Here is a 22,252-nt window from a genome sequence, read left to right on the forward strand (position 1 = left end):
ACTCCATCATTTACACTCTCACACCGACACACCGACCCACACTTTCTTCAAGTTGCTTTTCATAGAGCACAGGAGGCCATTCAGCCCACCGTGCCTGTGCTGGCTCTTTGAAATTGCTATCCAATTAGTCCCACTCCCCTGCTCTTTCCCCGTGGCCCTGCAGAATTTTCCTTTTCAAGTATTTATCCAATTCCCTTTTGAAAGTTACTATTCAATCTGCTTCCACCACCCTTTCAGGCAGTGCAATCCAGATCATAACAACTCACTGCCTAAAAAATTCTCCTCATCTCCCCTCTGGGTCCTTTGCCAATTATCTCAAATCTCTGGTTACCAACCCCCCTGCCAGTGGAAACAGTTTCTCCTTATTTACTCTATCAAAGTCCCTCATAATTTTGAACACCTCTACTCAATCTCCCCTTAACCTTCTCTACTCTAAGGACAATTCCAACTACTATAGCCTCTCCACATAACTGAAGTCCCTCATTCCTGGTAACGTTCTTATTTGTTTTGCAAGGTCAATGTAGGTAGAAAAGTGGAGGAAACTCTTTCTTCTGCCCTCTCCCAAACCTGTGAGCATTGCAGGAGATATCCCAGTTCCATTCCCCTGTCAGAGACAACCTGCTAGAACTATTGATCCTTCTACAGCTGCTATCTTTAGCACCCAAATTTGTAACCACGGTGTCCCTGTTCAGGAAAAAAACACTTAGGGAAAGTCAGGGATATCCGGGATCAAACAGAAGTCTTTTAGGCCACTGTTATACTGTTGATTTTACATTGAGACAAAGTGATTTTGGATGCTTAGCAATGGAAAAGTAGCAGTATAACTCAGCAGATTCCACAGCACGCTAAAGATGTGAGGTGTCAGATCCCCTGCAGGAGACCATCTCATGCCAATTTTCAGTATAATTGCAGCCTTAAACTACAGATAGGAAGTAAAAGTACTGAAAAGTACCAGAATCGATAAATACGATGAAGATTTATTTCATAAGCTGATTGGTGCTGACAGTGAACAGAAGACAGAGGGCGCTTTTTAGTCATTTTCTGGATTTCCAGAATCCCAAATGTCTCCTGATAACCCAAGCAAATAACAGAGATTTGCTCACATGGGTGAGGTGTTGTTTGGGCCGTGATCACTGCATCAAGTAAACTAGCAACTAGTAAACTGAGTTTAAATGGGCAGCCTAGTTACAAGAATGCAACATTTTAACAGTCAAATCCTTAATCTCACTGCAGGGAATACTATTTACACCAGCCCCTGAACATTAATTCAGTGGTGAGTATATCAAGAATCAACACATGATTTTGCAAATACAGTTAATTTCTTTATTTACTGTTAAAAACCAGTTTTGCATTTCATTTTAACAATTGGAGGGAAGATGGGAAGAATTTTTTTTAGGCAGTGAGTTGTTATGATCTGGATTGCACTGCCTGAAAGGGTGGTGGAAGCAGATTCAATAGTAACTTTCAAAAGGGAATTGGATAAATGCTTGAAAGGAAAATTCTGCAGGGCCACGGGGAAAGAGCAGGGGCGTGGGACTAATTGGATAGCTCTTTCAAAGAGCCAGCACAGGCACAATGTGCTCCTTCTGTGCCTGAATGGCCTCCTTCTGTGCTGTAAGGTTCTATGAATTGAAATTTGTGGAAGATAATGTTTTGAAAGCCTCTACTGACCATGCCGCTAACAATAACTTGTCTTTATGTAGCAAATTTCCCAAAGCATTTAACATGAAAGATGGAACATCGAGCAGGAGATTAGAAATGGTTGGTAAAATGCATGGTCATTGAGTAGGTTTTAAGGAAACCTTTGAAGATTCAGAGAGGGTTAATAAGATGGAAGGGTTTAGGACAAGAATTGTAAAGTGCAGGGGTGTGATGGCTGAAAGTCATGCCACCAATGATGGACAATGAGATCCTGTATCCAGTAAATAAAAAAATATTATAAGTAAATTAAACAGTCTGAGCATCCAGGTGTTACCTTATTAAAGGTTTAGTATATTGGGATATGTGCATAACAGTTTATTTTCTATGTATTTCTTGTCCATCACATTTTGTGTTACACTCAAATTTCTGTGTCACTTTGCACAGAGAAAGTCCCCAGCAACAAATGGCCAATTTTGCATGGCTATGTACGCCCTGCGCCCCAAGGAGGCCTGAAAAAAATTCAAGGCCAATACAAGTCTGGGGCTGCCACCTAAAACAGGCGTTAGGGCGGTTGTTTATGATAATGAGGGGGCCTAACTTTTTTTTTAGGTCCCCTCCGAGAAATTGAGCTGCCCTGAGTGGAACAGGCATCGGGCCTGCTCCGCTCAGGTTTTCTGAGTGTGGATGTGGCTTAGGAACCAGCCACCCTCGAAAATATAAGTTTTAATTTTTGTTTTAATTCATGTGGAGCCAGGAGAGGCTGCATGTTGTGGTGGAACAGTTGCCAGGTTTGGGGGGGGGGGCGGAGGAAGGGGGCTGTTGACCCACCTGGAAAGAATTCAATTTTTCCACCCTCCCATTGCATCCTTTGTAAGGTGGCTGCATATATTAAAAGTCCTTATTTGTTCTTCAGGTATCCAGGCCACAATCCTAGCCTGGAACCCTGGGTGGGATCCACTGCCATTGTTGGGCAGCCTGTTTCAGCACTGCTGGGTTCCTCTGAGAGCCAGGACATGGAAACTCCTGGTACAGTCTCCACTGCTTATAGCGGGTGCGGTGATGTTTATGCAATTTGCCTACTATAAGCAGACAACAGTTAAACCATAAGAGGTTATATTGCACACCAATCTCCAGTGTTAAGCCTCCTCATTTTGATTCTATAATGAATGGCTTTGCAATGGCTTAGAGTGAGTGGCCTCTACAATTCGCAATGCATTTCCAGTTCCTGTTATCCATAATACAGATGAACACCCTTCCAGCACTGCACTGTTGCTCTAACAGACTAAAGCAACCTAAATATTCTCGAAAGCAACAGCCATGGAATTCTTTTCAAAGCTGAAATCAAACAATATTGAAGTGCTAAGGATTAAATGGCAGTCTGTGCGTTCACTGCCCGTTTCGATTGTGCGTTTCTCTCTCCACCTTTATGGCTCTATTTTGATGCCTTTGATGAAGGGAACCCGTGCTGAAACTCATTTAGTTGTCAGCTGGAATCCAATTGCCAAAACAAAGGGCCGATTTCACAGATGCAGCAGTGTATGCAATCCATTAAAGTGTATGGGAAGTCCCTGCCCCCTTCCACATCGCTGGCCTTGGACAGAAACTCCATCTCTTACAAGGTGTGTGGATTCCCAACTTAATGTGACCAGGCCCTCACTTAATTTCCATCTGCACTCCCACCAAATGTTCAGCAGGAAGTGTACCAGTAGCACTGCAATTTCAGCCCCCACATCACTTGACTTACCATGAACAATGCCATGAGAGATATTTTAGTGTGTGTGTGTATATATATACATGAAAATCTTGTATCTAGCATAGATACATTACACTTCAGATGTCACACTTTGTTGCAGGTGCAAAACAATCTTAAAAATAAAGACTATCAGTTATTGACCTGGAGCCTGAAATTTACAGGCAGTTACAGCTATTGACTCTGATTGACCTCAGCAGTTGATAAGTTGCTTGTTTACCTGGATTTGCCTATTTAGAACATTGGTCTTAAAGGCGGAGGCAATGCAGAAGGACTAAATCATCAAGGTTTACAGCAATATTTATAATTATTAAATTTATTCCTCAGATTTTTTTTTTTTTGAAATCTTAAGTGGTTCAATGCTGCATCCCTCAATGCCTGTGTGTAACTTTATAATACATAAAAAATCCAAATTGGAGTCTGCCTACACACATACATACGCAAAGGGCGGAAAGAAAAAGACAAACAGGTTGGTCGAGCCTTTCCCATACAGTCATGTTGCCACTAAGCATCATAACCTTCGATGCTCCCACCCATTAGCAACCACAGGGAGAGGCAAAAAATACATTATAAACCTAGGCGAATTCAGGGAAGAAAAGAATTCTGGGAAATTCCTCTGACCACCCCCCCACCCCCACCCCACCCCAAAGACAATCAAAAATGAGTTCCAGGAGATAACAGTGACCTCGAGGTACGTCATCCAACATCCCACCTATCAGCCTCCTCCAGGAACTCACCCTGTTCACCTTTGAATGTTTACATTGAACCTGCCCTCATTGTATGAACCTGCAACTTCCAAAGGCCCAAGACCATCTGCCACAAGGAAAACCGCCTGACATCTAACCTAGTTCTGTGCTTATATAACTTGTCTGTATGTCCCCTCATTCTCGCTAACCTACCTAATTCAAATAGTCTATCTACATGGACATAGTCCAGTCCCTCCGTCGTTTTTAATCATCCCACGCTTACGCTTTTCTAGACTAAAAAGACCTGGTCCTCTGAGCCTATTGTGATAACTAAGGATTTGTACACTAGGTCTCGAGGCCCTCCTCAGAACCTTTTCCAGGGCCCCTCTATCTCCCACCATGTGATGAGACTATAACTGGACATAGTAACAGGTCCACAAGGGCATCCTAGGAGTTCCACTGAGTCATCAGATTCCTGCCAGTCTGGGCAAGGTATGCTACACGTCATTAGTGCAGTAGCTCAGGAATTGTGTTTTCTACATATTTTCTGCATTTGTTGACTTACATTTTTTCCTACATTACAACAGTGACTACACTTCAAAAATACTTCATTGGCCGTGAAACACTTTGGGACATCCTGAGATCGTGAAAGGCACTTTATCAATTCAAGTCTTTCTTACTAGCATTTTAATTCTGCTGCTGTGTACTAATAAAATAAAAACATTCTCTGCAACGCTAACATCATTTTCCCTTGGGTAGCTGAAACTGCCTTTTACAAGTTAGTGGTCCCTTGAATTATGTCGATACAGTATCTGCAGGGCTTGAAAACCCCCGGGCTATTTACACAATGTGCCAGTTTTCAGATTTTAATCATTAATTTTTCAAAGTTGAAAAGTGAAGGGAGGGACGTTAAAACTGAAGATTAGCCGAGTGAGATTGGACAAGATCTTGCTGTTTTCTTTTACTGTAAACAGTGAGGTGACGTGAACAGGGACTAATCGGGGTCCTCATTTCAACCCTCTACACCCTTTTTTTTCTGCAACAGGAAAGCTGGGATTTTAAAAAAAAAGATACAAATCTTCAGGAAAGAGCGCTATCATAGGGTTAACACATTGCAGGAAAGCAAATGAAACCAATTTCCCTTTAAGGGAGAGAGTTGCTCTGTCAAGTCTCTTTTCCGCTACACAGAATGATATTTTTTAAACACCTGGATGGTCTGATCACACGGGTTGCCGTCACTGACCAGCTGCATCCTGGACGTGTATGATTTTTCAACCCCCCGCAAAAGAATTAAGCAGGGAACTTAGTGCTGGTTAAAGTTCTGAAGGAATGGGACCGATCAGATGATATTTGGACGCGGCTGAAGGCGTTGGAGGAGACTGGGCACATTGTTACAGATGTGACGCGGATAGCTGGTCCAGATGTTGTCAGGAAAGAACGGGATTATTAAATGTAATTTTTTTTTTGCCAAAGGGTTCCCCCCCACCCCCTTCCTGTTTTCAGTTTCGTGACTGCATTTCCCCAGGCTGCTGCTTCGTGTTACTTACATCATAGTGAAACTGGCAAGAACGTCGAGGGTCACAGCACAAGTGACTTTAAAAATAAGATGCAGCAGAGCGCTCGACTAGATCTGGACAGAATCGCACATCTGCATCGGAACTGAGTGCAAATCCAATCCAGTTTGTTAAAGCAAAGATTACCCCAGCCGCCACTGCAAGTAAGGGATGTCAATTTTTTTGGGGGAAAAAAAAGAAAGACACAATTTGAATGTGCGGCGTATTTGGCGTTGAGCAAAGTGAAGGGCTTTCTGCGATAAACTGTGGAGCTGCAGTGAAAGTCTTGCAGTTCAGTTGCTGGGGGTCGTTGAGTATCGCAACCGGATCGCGGAGTCTGATCGCTCAGAGGTCCTCGATTCCAGTCGTTTTGGTTTCGACTTCCAGCTCCGGAGTTGTGATCTTGGACTGCACTTGGAAGGAGGGTTTGACCCGTCCCCCCCGCAATTCCCCTGGGGGACTGTTCCGCTAAACGGACATTTTCTTGACTTCTCAACTCTGATCTGACGTGGCATTTTCTCTACATTTCTTCCCCATTCCCCCCCCACCCCCCCTCACCCCACCCTCTCCCGTCGGTGATCCTCAAGTTTTCATGTTGAGAGATGTGATTCTGACCTCCACAATTGGATCAATTGGGATTCCTTTCCCTTCCTGTCTGAACGCATTATGGGGAGTTTCCCGAATGGCTACTTTTTCTGGGAGATGCACATTTATTGTCCGGGACCAGCCGCTTACAGTTAGTCTCTGGTCAGATCATAGCCGCGGGGCCTTGGGATCCTGGGAATCCTTCAAACTGCAGCGTCTGTGACCGTGACTTGAGACCTTCCACACTCCCCTGACCCTCAATCTTAAAGATTTAATTTCTTAACCTCAACCCAACCCCCCCCCACAACTCTCCAAAGTAGATTGAAATATCCAAGTTCCTGTTTAATTGAAGTTTGCTTCGCCCTCTTTAAATCTAGTTTCTCCTCTCTGTGGAGGTCCTTGGACTGGATTTCTCTGCCCCGATTCTTTCCCCAGACAGGAGGATGACGGCCTTTGTTGTGAGGAAGGTTTTGAAGAACGAGAAGGTGGATGAAGCTCAGGCTTTGGCTCGGAGCTGCGCGGGGAGACCAGACTTTCAGCCCTGTGACGGCCTCTCCATCTGTGCCACCCACAGCCATGGCAAATGCTTCAAACTGCACTGGTGTTGCCACTTAGGATGGTGTCACTGTAAGCAATATTCATTACTGCTCATTAATGTGTGTGTGTGATTAGCAGAGGCAAAATGTCAGTTAAAATTATGTTTAGGTCCATATTGATGCTGTGATCGGTTAATGCCTTATACAATCCTCAGAATATTTACTCAAATTATGATCGTTTAAGTATCTCTTGCACGTGAAACCATGTTGGCTAGAATTCGTTCGAGCAGTGGTCATAAAGCTCATTTATAGATAGAATTTAAAGTCTGGCCACCATCCACTTGTTAAGTTAGGAGAGCAAATTGTAACAGCTTTCTACGTGTGGGAAGCTTTCTACATATCTGATGACTATTTTGGGACTCATCTTTACCTTGTTATAGTTCGGGCTTTTAAGACACAATTTCCCCATTCAAATGGCATGTTGACCGTTTCTATGAGGGGTCTGTACCCCTTTACTTCTGCGTGCCCAGCTCTAGTTATGCCCTGCCTTCTGACCCTGCTTCACCTGCGGATCACACTTGGTCTTGACTTCCCCATGGCAACGTCACAAGAGCTGGACTAGTTTATTTAAATAAGTAAATTATTGATATGAGTATTTTGTATCAATAGTAGGCTCATCTACATCAAAGCAGCAAACATTCATCGTTATAATCCTGATGGCTCACTGGATAAATGCATCACATGATCTAGTACAGCAATGTACAGGTCCAGAAGGCCCATGGTTTGATCCCTGGTCATTAATGAATCTCAGCCACAGTGCTATAAGAAGAAATTGGTAAAGATTATTGATCACATTTGCTATCTAGTAACCTCTGCTGGATATCATTTCACCCAGGAGAAACTTGGGCAAGGACAGGATTTGAGCATGTTGGGTGAGAATAGGGTTCCCATATCCCCTCCTCCATAGTCAAAGTGCCTGCTGACACTCACCATCCAGGCTGACACATGAAGAAGGCCATTGTGGTAATGTACCAGAGGGCGGCTGGCAACCATACAACAGTATCACAGTGTGAATCCATGTCTTTGGGAGAGGGAGGATAAGATCAGAGGGTTAAATTGGAAGAGGAAATAACCTAAACACCAGAAAAAGAAGTTGGGATTTTGATATTGTTTCTGAAGTTAGTTAGGACTGCAGTATTGAGACAATGGTAACAGTCCCTCAATGTCAACTCCCACACTTTACATAAAAATACAAAATGCTGGAGATGCATAGCAAGTCTGTCAGCATCTGAGAGATAAAAGACAGGTTATTGTTTTAAAAGGGCACCTTTCATCATGATGGAGTTGATGTGTACTGCCAGCATTTTCTGTTTTATCTCAGATTTCCAGGACTCGTGGTTTCTCTATTTATCCCCTTGCTTTTTCAGTTGTTTTCAAAATGATAGTGGAAATTCACTGGGAGGTTTACAGAGCAACATTAAGCCAGTATGGGTTCAAAACTCACTTCATGAAACATATAAAGCAAAGTGAGAGGGGCAAAACAAAAGGGAGCCAGCATGTCCTCAGCTCCTTCAAACTGGGGACCTAATTTGGGCTGGACAAGGGGGAAAAGGAAAAAGGAACTGTTTTAAATTGAGCTGAATTTATAGGACTGTTACAATCGAATCTTGTAAACAATTACATCTTCAACATTGTGATCTGGGAATTTTGACTGTAGCACCAGCCAACCTTTTGTTACTGTTAAATCCTGAGACTGGAGCACTTAGTGAGACCTCAGTGATTCATAAGCAAGAAGCCTAACACTCTAAATATAAATCAAATTAGAAAATATGAAAGTCAACGCATCAGACTTCATGAAAAAATTGGGCACAGAAAGAGTTTTACAATATTAGTTTATGACGGTTATGTTAACAGACTGCAAATGATTATCTGTTAAATATGTAGTGTTTCTCATAAATATGCATAATTTCAACATAACAGACATGACACCTGGAAATCCCATCCCTTCCCTGCACCCCCCTCCCCTGCCAAAAAAAGAACAAGCCCATGCTGTGAAGCCACAGAAATAGGAGAAAATAAATTCAAAGTCCTCATTTTGTGTTGAATTTCTATGCTTAGCCAGCTGAGAGATATTAGCACTGGGGATATGGAACATTTTCCCATTTTATCCACACTGGGTCGGCCTGGAGCACTCCCAGTACCAGCTAGATTTGGAAAATGGGAAAATATTACATTCAAAAGGGCACAACATGAATGTGGACAAGGAATGCTTTCACCTCGACTACCCGACCCAGAAGTCCCATCTGCATGTTAATCATTCTTTGCGTGAAGAGGAACTTCATGACCTCAATCATAAATTTGCCTTTTGCCCATTTGAACCTGCGTCCCCTTGTCCTGTCATGGTTTAACTTGACATAGTGTACTGAATTTATTTTTTCTATATTGTTTACTATCTTATATGCTTCTATGAGACCCCATGTCAGTCACTTCCTTTCAAGGTTTTAGATACCAAATTTCTCCAGTTTTTCCTTGTAACCCAGTCCCCTGATGTGAGGGATCAGTCTCATGGCTCTTCTCTACATTTTCTTCAGGACTTGAATGGCTCCCTTGAATCTCAGTGCCCAGAACTGGACTCAAGACACAGTATTGAAGGTGTGGTCTAATCAGAGTACCAGACACCCTCAGCATTAAAATTATTCATATCAACAAGAGTAGCATTTTTTTTTAAAAGGTGAGGAATGTTAGGGCACTTTCCATTTCAGGCATTCAGTGTCAGAATCAAGCACTCCCAGACCAGGTCAAGTAAAGTATAGCTAGATTTTACATTAAAGCTCCTTTTAATTTACTCCAAACATCCCCCTCAACCCGAACTTCAGAAAAGCACCTCGTTCTGCACCATTGTGACATTTCTTTCTATTTTTCACACCAACCTTCCTTAGAGTCTTATTATGAATTAGTGGCAAATTAGGTGCAGTTTTGTGCTGCAGGTGCTTTCCCATTAGAAAGTGGATTGAGACTGCCCAAACTCATTTCACATAGGAGAGGAGACTTTCATCCCATCAGTGTGAGCTGAATTTGAACCCAGATCCCAAAGGTAAAAGACCAGTATCTAACCCACTGCATCATTAAATTCCTGAGAATAAAAAGTAATCCACAATATTGACCTGTAAGCAGCAGCAGGAGCATGTGGTTTTCTAGAATGTGTTTTAAACGCTCTTAAGCCACGTCTACTTTACAACAGTCCCACAAGTGGTAGCTACAATTTCAGCAGCTTCTTCAAACTTGTAATAAATCAGACCTGATAGCTGTGTAGCCCTATGGCTTTAAGACATTTAGTATAGCCACAAGGAACTGCAGCAGTGGTCATGGTGTTGCAAAATATCCTTTACAGAGAATTGCTTCATTAAAAGATCATCCCAGGATATAGTCAAGTAATTCTTTGACAAATACAACCTATGCTAGCAATTTTCCCTCCCTTCCCTCAAGGTGGTGAATTGTACTGGAGTACAGTTCCATGGGTAGCAGCTGCCCTCTAGTAGCTCAGTACAGTGACCATTCTTCAAGTGCAAACCTAAACAGTGCATGTCAGCAGGCAGTTTTCTGTGAGGATCCCAAACCATTCCTTAACCAACTTTACATCTTTGAAGTGTAGTCACTGTTGTAATGTAGGAAACGGGGCAGCCAATATAGTTAATACATACCACAAAATCATTAATATATACCACAAAAAACAAGGGACCTCAGTACTAGGTCCCTTGCTTTTTGTGATATATATTAATGATTTGAACTTGAATGTGGGGGGCTTGATCAAGAAGTTTGCAGATGTTACAATAATTGGCCATATGGTTGATAGTGAGGAGGAAAGCTGTAGACTGCAGGAAGATACCAATGGACTGGTCAGGTGGGCAGAAAAGTGGCAAATGGAATTCAATCCAGAGAAGTGTGAGGAAATGCATTTGGGGAGGGCAAACAAAGCAAGGGAATACACAATAAATGGGAGAATACTGAAAGATGTAAAGGAACAAAGGGACCTTGGAGTGCATGTCCACAAATCCCTGAAGGTAGCAGAATAGGTAAATAAGGTGGTTAAAAAGGCAGACGGGATACTTTCCTTTATTAACCGAGGCACAGAATAAACGAGCAGGGAGGTTATGCTGGAACTGTATAAAACATTGGTTAGGCCACAGCTTGAGTGCTGCATACAGTTCTGGTCACCACATTACAGGAAGGATGTGATTGCACTAGAGAGGGTACAGAGGAGATTTACGAGGATGTTGCCAGGGCTGGAGAATTTTAGCTATGAGAAAAGATTGGATAGGCTGAGGTTGTTTTCTTTGGAACAAGGGAGGCTGAGGGAAGATTTAATTGAGGTATATAAAATTATCACAGGACTAGATAGAGTGGATAGGGAGGACCTATTTCCCTTAACAGAGGAGTCAATGACCAGGAGGCATAGATTTAAAGTAATCAGTAGAAGGATTAGAGGGGAGCTGAGGAGAAATTGTTTTCACCCAGAGGCTGATGGGGATCTGGAACTCACTGCCTGATAGGGTGGTAGAGCAGAAACCCTCAACTCATTTAAAAAGTACTCGGATGTGCACTTGAAGTGCCGTAACCTACAAGGCTACAGACCAAGTGATGGAAAGTGGGATTAAGCTAGTTAGCTCTTTTTCGGCCGGCACGAGCACGATGGGCCAAATGGCCTCCGTCTGTGCCGTAACTTTCTATGATTCTATGATGATAATATGCACATAGCAAGCTCCCACAAACAGCAATGTGATAATGACCAGATCATCTGTTTTAGTGATGTTGGTTGAGGGATAAATATTGGCCAGGACACCAGGGAGAACTACCCTGCTCTTTTTCGAATAGTGCCATGGGATCTTTTACATTCACCCGAGAGGTCAGACGGGGCCTCGGTTTGATGTCTCATCCATGAGACGGCACCTCCGACAGTAATACACTCACTCAGTCCTGCACTAGAGCTTCAGTCTTGATTACATGCTCAAGTTTCTGGATTGGGAGTTGAACCCACAACCTTCTGACTCAGAAGCAAAAGTGCTACAACTGAGCCACAGATAGTGATCAAGAATGACCTTTCTAATCCCCCTCTCTATCCCAATTACAGCTCCCAAAGCCAGCCCTGCTAAGAACAGCTAATTCATCTCAGACCAGGGATCCAAACCTGGCATCTTCCTGGGTATGTAAGGCTCAGTACCACACAATACATTTACTCACTGAGACATGGGGGTTGGGGGGGGATTATTATTTATAAAGTGAAAAAAAAATTGTGCAAAGTACCGAATGGAAAGCTGGTGGGTGCTGGGGTTCGAGGTTCACAATTGGATTGTTAATTTTCCACATCTGAGCTTAGAAATATCAAGAAGACCTCATTACAGCCTTGGTCCAAACATGGACAAAAGAGCTGAATTCTAGAGGTGAGGTGAGAGTGACTGCCCTTGACATCAAGGCAGCTTTTGACCAAGTGTGGCACTAAGGAGCCCCGGTAAAATTGAAGTCAATGGCAATCAGGGGGAAAACTCTCCAGTGGCTGGAGTCATACCTAGCACAAAAGAAGATGGTAGTGGTTGTTGGAGGCCAATCATCTCAGCCCCAGGACATTGCTGCAGGAGTTCCTCAGAGCAGTGTCCTAGGCCCAACCATCTTCAGCTGCTTCATCAATGACCTTCCCTCCATCATAATGTCAGAAATGGGGATGTTCTCAGATGATTGCACAGTGTTCAGTTCCATTCACAACCCCTCAGATAATGAAGCAGTCCGTGTCCGCATGCAGCAAGACCTGGTCAACATCCAGGCTTGGGCTGATAAGTGGCAAGTAACATTGGCGCCAGACAAGTGCCAGGCAATGACTATCTCCAACAAGAGAGAGTCTAACCACCTCCCCTTGACATTCAACGGCATTACCATCGCCGAATCCCCCACAATCAGCATCCTGGGGGTCACTATTGACCAGAAACTTAGCTGGACCAGCCACATATATACTGTGGCTACAAGAGCAGGTGAGAGGGCTGGGTATTCTGCAGGGAGTGACTCACCTCCTGATGCCCCAAAGCCTTTCCACCATCTACAAGGCACAAGTCAGGAGTGTGATGGAATACTCTCCACTTGCCTGGATGAGTGCAGCCCGAACAACACTCAAGAAGCTCGACACCATCCAGGACAAAGCAGCCCGCTTGATTGGAACCCCATCCACCACCCTAAACATTCACTCCCTTCACCACCGGCGCACTGTGGCTGCAGTGTGTACCATCCACAGGATGCACTGCAGCAACTCGCCAAGGCTTCTTCGACAGCACCTCCCAAACCCGCGACCCCTACCACCTAGAACGACAAGGGCAGCAGGCACATGGGAACAACATCACCTGACGTTACCCTCCAAGTCACACACCATCCCGACTTGGAAATATATTGCCGTTCCTTCATCTTGCTCTGTGCTAAGTCCCCTTTTCTTCATATATTATTCATAAGTAATGTGGAGAAGAATATTTCTAGTATAATAATCTTAGAAAATTGCTGATTACACCAAGCAATGTGGCCAGGTAATAAAAGAGATCAATAGAATTCTAAAGGATCTAGATCGATTAAATGGATGCACATTGGAGGAAACAAGAAATATGTATCACATGAAGGAATGTCCATCAGCAAAGGTGAAAACGCCTCCCACGGGTGTGATTTATTAACCATTCACTGTGAAGCTGTTAATAACAGAGCTAATCAAGTAACAGGATGTATCTCAAAGACATTTGATAATAAATCATGTTATTTCAACTTAGAATAGATCATTGTCTGCGGCTTGAGGAGCTTCGACTCAGAATCATTGAACTGGAGGTCGAGCTGCAGACACTGCAACACATCAGGGAGGGGGTAAAATACCTGGACATTCGGTTCCAGGAGGCGGTCACACCCCTTAGGATAAGGTCGTCTAAATTGGTCAGTGGTCAGGGACAGGAGGGTGTGACTGCGAGCAAGGCAGGTAAGGGGATTGAGAAGGTAGAAGTGGAGGAGCCTCAGCCTTTATAATTGTCCAACAGGTTTGAGGTGCTTGCAGCCTATATGGACGAAAGCAGGGGCTGCAGGGTGGATGAGCAAACTGACCGTGGCACCATGGCACAGGAAGCCATTCAAGCGGGGGGAGTTAGTAGGAATGTAGTGGTAGTAGGGGACAGTATAGTCAGGGGGATAGACACAGTTCTCTGCAGCCGAGAACAAGAGTCCAGAAGGCTGTGGTGTCTGCCTGGTGCCAGGGTTCGGGACATCTGCTCTGGGCTGGAGAGGAACTTGCAGTGGGAGGGGGAGGATCCAGTTGTTGTGGTCCACGTAGGTACCAATGACATAGGTAGGATGAGGGAAGAGGTTCTGCTTAGGGAGTATGAGCAGCTAGGGGCTAAATTAAAAAGCAGAACCTCAAAGGTAATAATCTCTGGATTATTACCTGAGCCACGAGCAAATTGGCATAGGGTAAATAAGATTCGAGAGTTAAATTCATGGCTCAAAGATTGATGTAGGAGAAATGGGTTTCAATTCATGGGGCACTGGCACCAGTACTGGGAAAGTGGGAACTGTACTGTTGGCACAGGCTTCATCTGAACCGTGCTGGGGCCATTGTTCTGGTGAATCGTATAACTAGGGCGGTAGAGAGGGCTTTAAACTAAATAGTGGGGGCGAGGGATCAAGTAAGGGAAGATGTGATAAATTGAAGAAAGAAGACAAGGCAAGAGAGCAAGGTAGCAATAAGGGAAATGATAATCAGAGAGTGGCAGGAAGGGTCAGAGCATGCAAACTTAAGAGTGCGCCAGCAGATAAGACTAGAGGTTGCAAAAATAGTAAAAAGATAGCACTAAAGGCTTTGTATCTGAATGTGCATGGCATTCGTAACAAAATGGATGAATTGACAGCTCAAATAGAAATAAATATGTACGATCTGATAGCCATGACAGAGACATGGCTGCAAGATGACAAAGGCTGGAACCTGAGTATTGAAGGGTATTTGACATTTTGGAAGGACAGGAAGCTAGGAAAAGGTGGAGGGGTGGCATTAATAATTAAGGATGACATGAGTATAATAGAGAGAAATGACCTTAGTTCTAAAGACCAAGATGTAGAATCAGTTTGGGTAGAGATAAGAAATAGTAAAGGCAAGAAGTCACTTGTGGGAGTAGTTTATAGGCCTCCTAACAGTAACCACACTGTAGGACAGGGTATACTGGAAGAAATAATGGGGGTTGTGAGAAAGGAACAGTGATAATCATGGGTGATTTTAATCTACATATAGACTGGAAGAATCTGATTGGCAAAGGTAGCCTGGAAGATGAGTTCATAGAGTGCTTTCGGGACAGTTTCTTAGAGCAGCATGTTTTAGAGCCAACCATAGAGCAGGCTATTCTAGATCTGGTGATGTGTAATGAGAAAGGATTAATTAATTACCTCATTGTAAAGGAGCCTGTAGGTAGCAGTGATCACAATATGATTGAATTTCGCATTCAGTTTGAGGCAAAAGAGAGTAAGTTTAAGAGTAGTGTTTTAAACTTAAATAAGGACACTTATGAGGGCATGAAAACAGAGCTGGCTAAAGTGAACTGGCAAATTAGGTTAAGGGATAGGTTAGTAGACCTGCAGTGGCAGACATTTAATGAGATATTTCATAACACTCAGCAAAGAGACATTCCAATGAAAAAGAAAGACTCTAGGGGAAGGACATACCATCCATGGCTAACTAAGGAAGTTAAAGATAGTATCAAATTGAAAGAAAAAGCATACAATTCTGCAAAGATTAGTGGCAGGTCAGAAGATTGGACATAATATAAAAAACAGCAAAGAATGACTAAAACAATAATAAGGAGGGAGAAATTGGAGTACAAGAGAAAGCTAGCTAGAAATATAAAACAGATAGTAAGAGTTTTTACAGGTATTTGAAAAGGAAAAGAGTAAGTAAAGTGAGCGTTAGTCCTCTCGAGAGTGAGTCTGGGGAATTAATAATGGAAAATAAGGAAATGGCGGATGAATTGAACAGATATTTTGCATCCATCTTCAATGTAGAGGATGCAAATAACATGCCAGAAATAATTGTGAATCAAGAGGTGAAAGGGAGGGAGGAACTTAAAACATTTACAATCACCAGGGAAAGGGTTCTGAAAAAAATATTTGAACTAAAAGCTGACAAGTCCCCAGGTCCTGACGGACTTCATCCTCGGGTCTTAAAAGAAGTGGCTGCAGAGATAGTAGATGCATTGGTATTAATTTTCCCAAATTCCCTAGATTCTGGAAGGGTCCCAACAGATTGGAAAATAGCAAATGTAACTCCTCTATTCAAGAAAGGAGGGAGACAGAAAGCAGGAAACTACAGGCCAGTTAGCTTAACATCTGTCATAGGGAAAATGCTTGAATCTATCATGAAAGAGTTTATGGCAGGGCACTTAGAAAATCTCAGTGCAATCAGGCAGAGTCAACATGGCTTTTTGAAAGGGAAATCGTGTTTGACTAATTTATTAGAGTTCTTTGAGGAAGTAACAAGCAATGTGAATAATGGGGATCCTGTGGATGTGGTGTACTTGGATTTCCAGAAGGCTTTTGACAAGGTGCCACATCAAAGGCTACTACAGAAAATAAGAGCTCATGGTGTAGGGGGTAACATATTGCATGGATAAAGGTTCGGTTTGCTAACAGGAAACAGAGAGTAGGCATAAATGGGTCATTTTCAGGTTGGCAAGATGTAACGAGTGGAGTGCCACAGGGATCAGTGCTGGGGCCTCAACTGTTTACAATCTATATCAATGATTTGGATTAAGGGACCGAATGAATGGTTGCTAAATTTGCTGAAGACACAAAGATAGGTAGGAAAGTAAGTTGTGAAGAGGACATAAGGAGTCTGCAAAGGGATATATATAGATAGGTTAAGTGAGTGGGCAAAAATTTGGCAGATGGAGTATAATGTGGGAAAATGTGAACTTGTCCACTTTGGCAGGAGGAATAGAAAAGTAGTATATTATTTAAATGGAGAGAGGTTGCAGAACTCTGAGGTACAGAGGGATCTGAGTGTCCTAGTACATGAATCACAAAAAGTTAGTATGCAGGTACAGCAAGTGATTAGGAAGGCAAATGGAATGTTGTCACTTATTGCAAGGGGAATGGAATATAAAAGTAGAGGTGTTTTGCTGCAGTTGCACAGGGCATTGGTGAGACCACATCTAGAATACTTCGTGCAGTTTTGGTCTCCTTATTTAAGAAAGGACATAATTGCTTTGGAAGCGGTTCAGAGAATGTTCACTCGACTGATTCCTGGGATGTGGGGATTATCTTATGAGGAAAAGTTGGACAAGTTGGGCCTGTATACACTGGAGTTTAGAAGAATGAGAGGTGATCTTATTAAAACATATAAGATCCTGAGGGGACTAGAAGAGGTGGATACTGAGAGGATGTTGTGGGAGAGACTAGAACCAGGGGACACAGTGGGTCTCCCATTTAAGATGAAGATGAGGATAATTTTTTTCTCTCAGAGGGTCGTGAGTCTGTGGAACTCCCTTCCCCAGAGAGCAGTGGAGGCAGAGTTAGATAGATTCCTGATTAACAAGGGAATCAAAGGTTATAGTAGGTAGACGGGAAAGTAGGGTTGAGGTCGCAATCAGATCAGCCATGATCTTATCAAATGGCAGAGCAGGCTCAAGGGGCCGAATGGCCTACTCCTGCTTTTAATTCGTATGTTCGTATGTGTACATATTGGTGAGGGCACCGGATTATCATCCTATTGAAATCAATAGATAGAAAATCGGACGGGTTCTATTATGGGTGGACGATCCACTCCACCAGATCATCGCGCAGGTGGTGAAGACAAAGATTTCCCCCCATTTCTAAGCCTTTTTTCTTGCTTTAGTTGGCTAAGGAGCTTTGTGCCCCACAATGTCGGGACTCTCTCAATGGGACTCTCCCTTATTATTTGTGGAGGAGGAATGATGGAGAGATGCCAGGCTAACCAGGTTCCACCAGAGGCAAACTGTACCATCTGCCAATGCCCTCTCAACCACAGGCAGAGATTCAATTACCTAGCAGTGGCCATGAGGAATTGGCTACATTGGTTCCAGGCAACCAGACATCCAGATGCAGACCTGTACCATATATTGCGAGGGCACCTGCAGGTATCATGTACCATAGGACTGGCACTGCCAGTGGTTGTAATGGTCAGCTGTGCTTTCAACTCCTCTTCCACTGCCTGGTTTGAGGAATACCACAATGATGACTTATAAGGATGGCACCTGGGCATGGATAGCATAGCCACCTTCATCACTACAATCTCATTCGACAACACCTCGAGGGGTTGGAGTGTTGTGCCGTTACATCATTTGGCCACAAACTCAAATTTCCTGCCTCCATTGAATTTTGCCAGTCATTTTTATTACCCAAACAACCTTTACAAAGGCTGAAATATATACACATGAAAAATATTACTAACGTTTTTATCCCCACATCACTTTAAATTTGCCCACTTACCTTGTAAGCAGTCACTTGCTCGCATGCAGTTTCCTCACCCCTCTCTGACATGCTCCCAATCTAGGCCTAATAGTGACCAGGAGACCAACCACACTACATAAGTGAAGATGACTCCACAAAATTGAGAGGAAGGGGCAGATGCTAATTGCACATCATGCAACTAATGTCCAATTGGGAAATGGAGTCCATTTTGTGCTGTGCTTTGTATCTTCAAAATTGCGTTAATTGGTTGGAGAGGATTCACATAAGAGCAATAAGGATGATTCTGGGGCTTCGTACACTGCATTACAAAGACTGGCAAAATGGAACTAGCTATCATAAGAGAAAACAGAGGACACACGCTCAAGTTTTTTTAAATGCTGAGAGAAATGGATATTGCACCTAAAAGCAAATTATTTGTACCATGCTCACAGAAATACAGGACACATGTATAAAATGGACAAACTTCAGAGTAATGAATGTGGGGAGTAGGGTTACAATGTGGGCAGTAGGAGTTCAATGTGGGTAGTAGGATTATGAATTTGGGAGGAGACTTAGTTAAAACAGCAATGCTATTTTGATTGATGGTTTTAAACAGAGCTGGTTAAATATCTGGTCAGGAACAGTCTTGAGTATTATAAGGATATAGTGTTATCATCAGACACTGTAAGTGTATCAGGCCCAATATGATACATTTTATACAACAGAAGTTGCCTCACGTACTTTAAACTCGGTTCCTTTCTGGGTGTGTGGCCTATGAAAAAGCACCAGTGCAAATCCCCTGCATATGCCTGCTGTTTGAGAAAGGAAAAGAAGACAAGTAAAGGGTACTTAATGAAGAAACCAAAGAATCAAAGATATGGAGAATTGAAGAAGTAGTAGAGAAAGGATATAAAAACAAGAATGCCATAGGAAAGTAGGAAATTTTGGAAGAGGATAGTAATGACTTTCACTGTTGTTGTTGTCTGAACATTTAATGCACTTGCACAGAATTCCTTTCTTTGCTATTTTAACATAGGCACTAACCCATTTATTGTAAACATCTACGTTAAAATAGCGCACAGAGGAATTTGGTACAGGCATGTTAAGGGTTTGTGCGAGAGCAGAGCCAAATGTAATTTCAGCCCTTAGGTATTCAAAACATACAGGCCGATTTTAACTCCTGGTGGGAGTTGTGTGGGCGAGGCAAACCATAAGACCCTTCACAGGAAATTTTAACTTCCGGGTAGCGTTGCCAACCCTCCTGGTTTGCTCAGAGTCTCCCTCAATGGGTGATTGGTCTCCTGGGCGCTGCTGCTGGCGACCCAGGAGAAACGGTCTTTGTATGTGGTTCACGCATGCGCAGTACCCTGGCTGTCACAGGAGAAATTAAATGCTGCTTGCAAAATGACAGAGGAGCGGATGAAAGGTTGTATGCAATCGGCAAAAAGGACAACCCTGGCAACCGTTTCATTTTCAGTCTGTTTCAATACAAAAGGCCCAAAGTTCAAATCACTGAGGCAGAAAACAAAAGTCTAAAATGTTCTGTAAAGCAGTTAAAGCCTTGTACTGATTTAAAATGATTAGATGTTTTAGTTCCTCCCATCTTGCCATGCCATATTTCAAGCTTTTGGCTTTGATTTCCAAAGATTTCAGATATTGTATCAGCGCGCAGGAGAAGTCCTTGTCCTGTGGGTGCTTCATGCCTCGGATTGACAGCGTGTAAGAGCCTGGGAGGAAGGGTTCCTGATCCCACTTGGTCCAAGTTGGATGCTTGGCCTCCCATATGAAAGGGAAGGCTAGGATTGGACCTGGACCAAGTCTTGTTCCTGACTCCCAGATAAATGCACGGAGTGTTTCACAATCCCAATGTACATAAAGGAGCCTGTATCAGTTTCATTCTGGAAGTATATGAGAGTCAATGAATTCCCTTTCCCCCTCTGACCCATTTCCTCTTTCCCTTTGTTTCCCCCCCCAAGATTCACTCTTTATTGGCGCCACAAATTCAAATCAGTGGGACTCCCTTCCATTATAAAGCAGGTTAACACAATGTTTGTTGTGAGCTCTTTGCAGTGAAAGAAGTTGCTCCTGGCCAAACTGAGTTAATTCTTTCCTTTAATTTTCTTATTTTTGCTTTCATTTCCCCTTCCTTGACATGACATTTTCCATAGTCTCAGCAGATGAGGAATCATTGTATTCCATACAGAAAACATCTCTATCAGTACTTGTCCAGGGCTGTCACCAGGATACCAGGTAAAATAGTGGGTGTCCACTTCTCAATGTTGCACATCACCACCCAGCACTGCATGCGAACATATATACGGCAAAATGGCATCTGTGCAGCTAAATTCATCTATCTTCTGTACAGAAATAAAAAAGGGAAAGCAGACAAATTGGCTTAGTCCAAGTCCGCTCTCGGGCTTTTATGACAGTCATGGATTCCTGTGTTGCAAGCAGAGCAAAGCACGCAGAACTGTTGCACTTTCCTCTGCTGACAGCTGTGTGCAGCAAGACAACCAATGTAATTCAAAAACACTTTCTCCTTTAACTACATCCCTGACAACTTGAGTTCTATATAAAGGATTTAACAAAAACAAATATTACATGCTGCTTTTTTACTGAGGTGATTGTTATGCCTTGTGCAAGTTCATTCTTGAATGTATTCAATAGTTTGTCCACATATTTAACATATGAGATAATACGTTTCTCCGTGGGTTTCCTTGCTTTATGCTCCCTATAGCCTTCAAGAAAATATATCCTAAGGTCTCGGAACAAAGATTGAAATCAGTCAGGAATTAATCTACAGAGAAAAAGTACTTTTGCAAGTCATGGATGGCTTAACAACATATTTACTTTAATTAAAATACTGGATCGAGATCGATGTAAGAGATTGATTATCAAAGAAAAACAGATAAATGAAAGGTAATAGGAAGAGTAGCTAAAATAATGAAACACGGTAGAAGGCAGATGAAATAACGTGCAATGGAGAGAATATAGGGCCAATTTTAACCCTGCCTGCTCAGTGGAAACCAGGCGGGGGGCGGGGGGGTGGGGGGCAGTTAAAATAGCCGCAGTGACTTACCGCACCGATCCCGTTGCCTTCCTGAGGGTTGCATGTTTAACCTGCTCTTTTGAGCAGGCGAGAGGGACACCTGCTGGAAGGTCCCACAGTTCTGCGTGCTTTAGAGCTCTGCCTGCAATACAGGAATCCATGACTGTCATAAAAGCCCGAGAGCGGACTTGGACTAAGCCAATTCGTCTGTTTTCCCTTTTTTATTTCTGTACAGAAGATAGATGAATTTAGCTGCACAGATGCCATTTTGCCGTATATATGTTCGCATGCAGTGCTGGGTGGTGATGTGCAACATTGAGAAGTGGACACCCACTATTTTACCTGGTATCCTGGTGACAGCCCTGGACAAGTACTGATAGAGATGTTTTCTGTATGGAATACAATGATTCCTCATCTGCTGAGACTACAGAAAATGTCATGTTAAGGAAGGCAACTGCTCTGGGATGTATGACACAGGATGGAGGGAGGGATGGATAGGGACTGTGTATTCAGTGAGAAAAACCAAAAGAAACTTCAAATCTGAGATATGACAGTACAGTGCATGCACACGTGAGATAATAATCCTGAAGCAGGAGATCACAGTCTCATACAAGAAACCTGCTGAATGTGGGAGAGATTTTTAAATGAGAAACCAAGGCCAATGTGCAGGTCACCAAAGAGAGAAGATGAGCTAAATCAGAAACTGGTAAGTAGGTGACACCAAGCTTGGGTTTTGAAAGCCTGAATATTGTTGGAAGAAGGAAAGGCAGAGAGGCATGGAGGCCCTGGGAGAGAATGAATTGGAGTAAGAGACTGGGTCTTTATATTAGCACAGTATCGACATGGGGAAGATGAAGAATGTGTAGGTATTTTTAGGCCTAATAACATATTCCAACTTATTATTTAAGTATTGTATCCACTGACATTTATAATGGGTTTACATGATAGATGAAAACACACAGGCTGAAGTGTATTACACCTTCGGTTAG

General features: G+C 43.0%; 1 protein-coding gene across 2 annotated transcripts in view; it reads left to right on the forward strand.

The window, feature by feature from the left end:
• Window positions 1-5,075: 5,075 nt before the first annotated feature.
• Window positions 5,076-22,252, forward strand: part of LOC137323883 (UPF0524 protein C3orf70 homolog A-like) — a 30,028-nt gene continuing 12,851 nt past the window's right edge. Inside the window, exons 1-2 of one of the 2 annotated variants that reach the window (XM_067987928.1) lie at window positions 5,076-5,794; window positions 6,593-6,842. In XM_067987928.1, the coding sequence (XP_067844029.1) occupies window positions 6,659-6,842 (184 nt within the window). In that variant the 5' untranslated portion in view covers window positions 5,076-5,794; window positions 6,593-6,658. Of the gene's footprint in view, window positions 6,843-22,252 lie in introns of both variants that reach the window. The other variant, XM_067987926.1, reaches the window with a different exon arrangement.

This window comes from Heptranchias perlo, chromosome 7 (genome assembly GCF_035084215.1).
Source record: "Heptranchias perlo isolate sHepPer1 chromosome 7, sHepPer1.hap1, whole genome shotgun sequence".
Classification (NCBI taxonomy): domain Eukaryota; kingdom Metazoa; phylum Chordata; class Chondrichthyes; order Hexanchiformes; family Hexanchidae; genus Heptranchias; species Heptranchias perlo.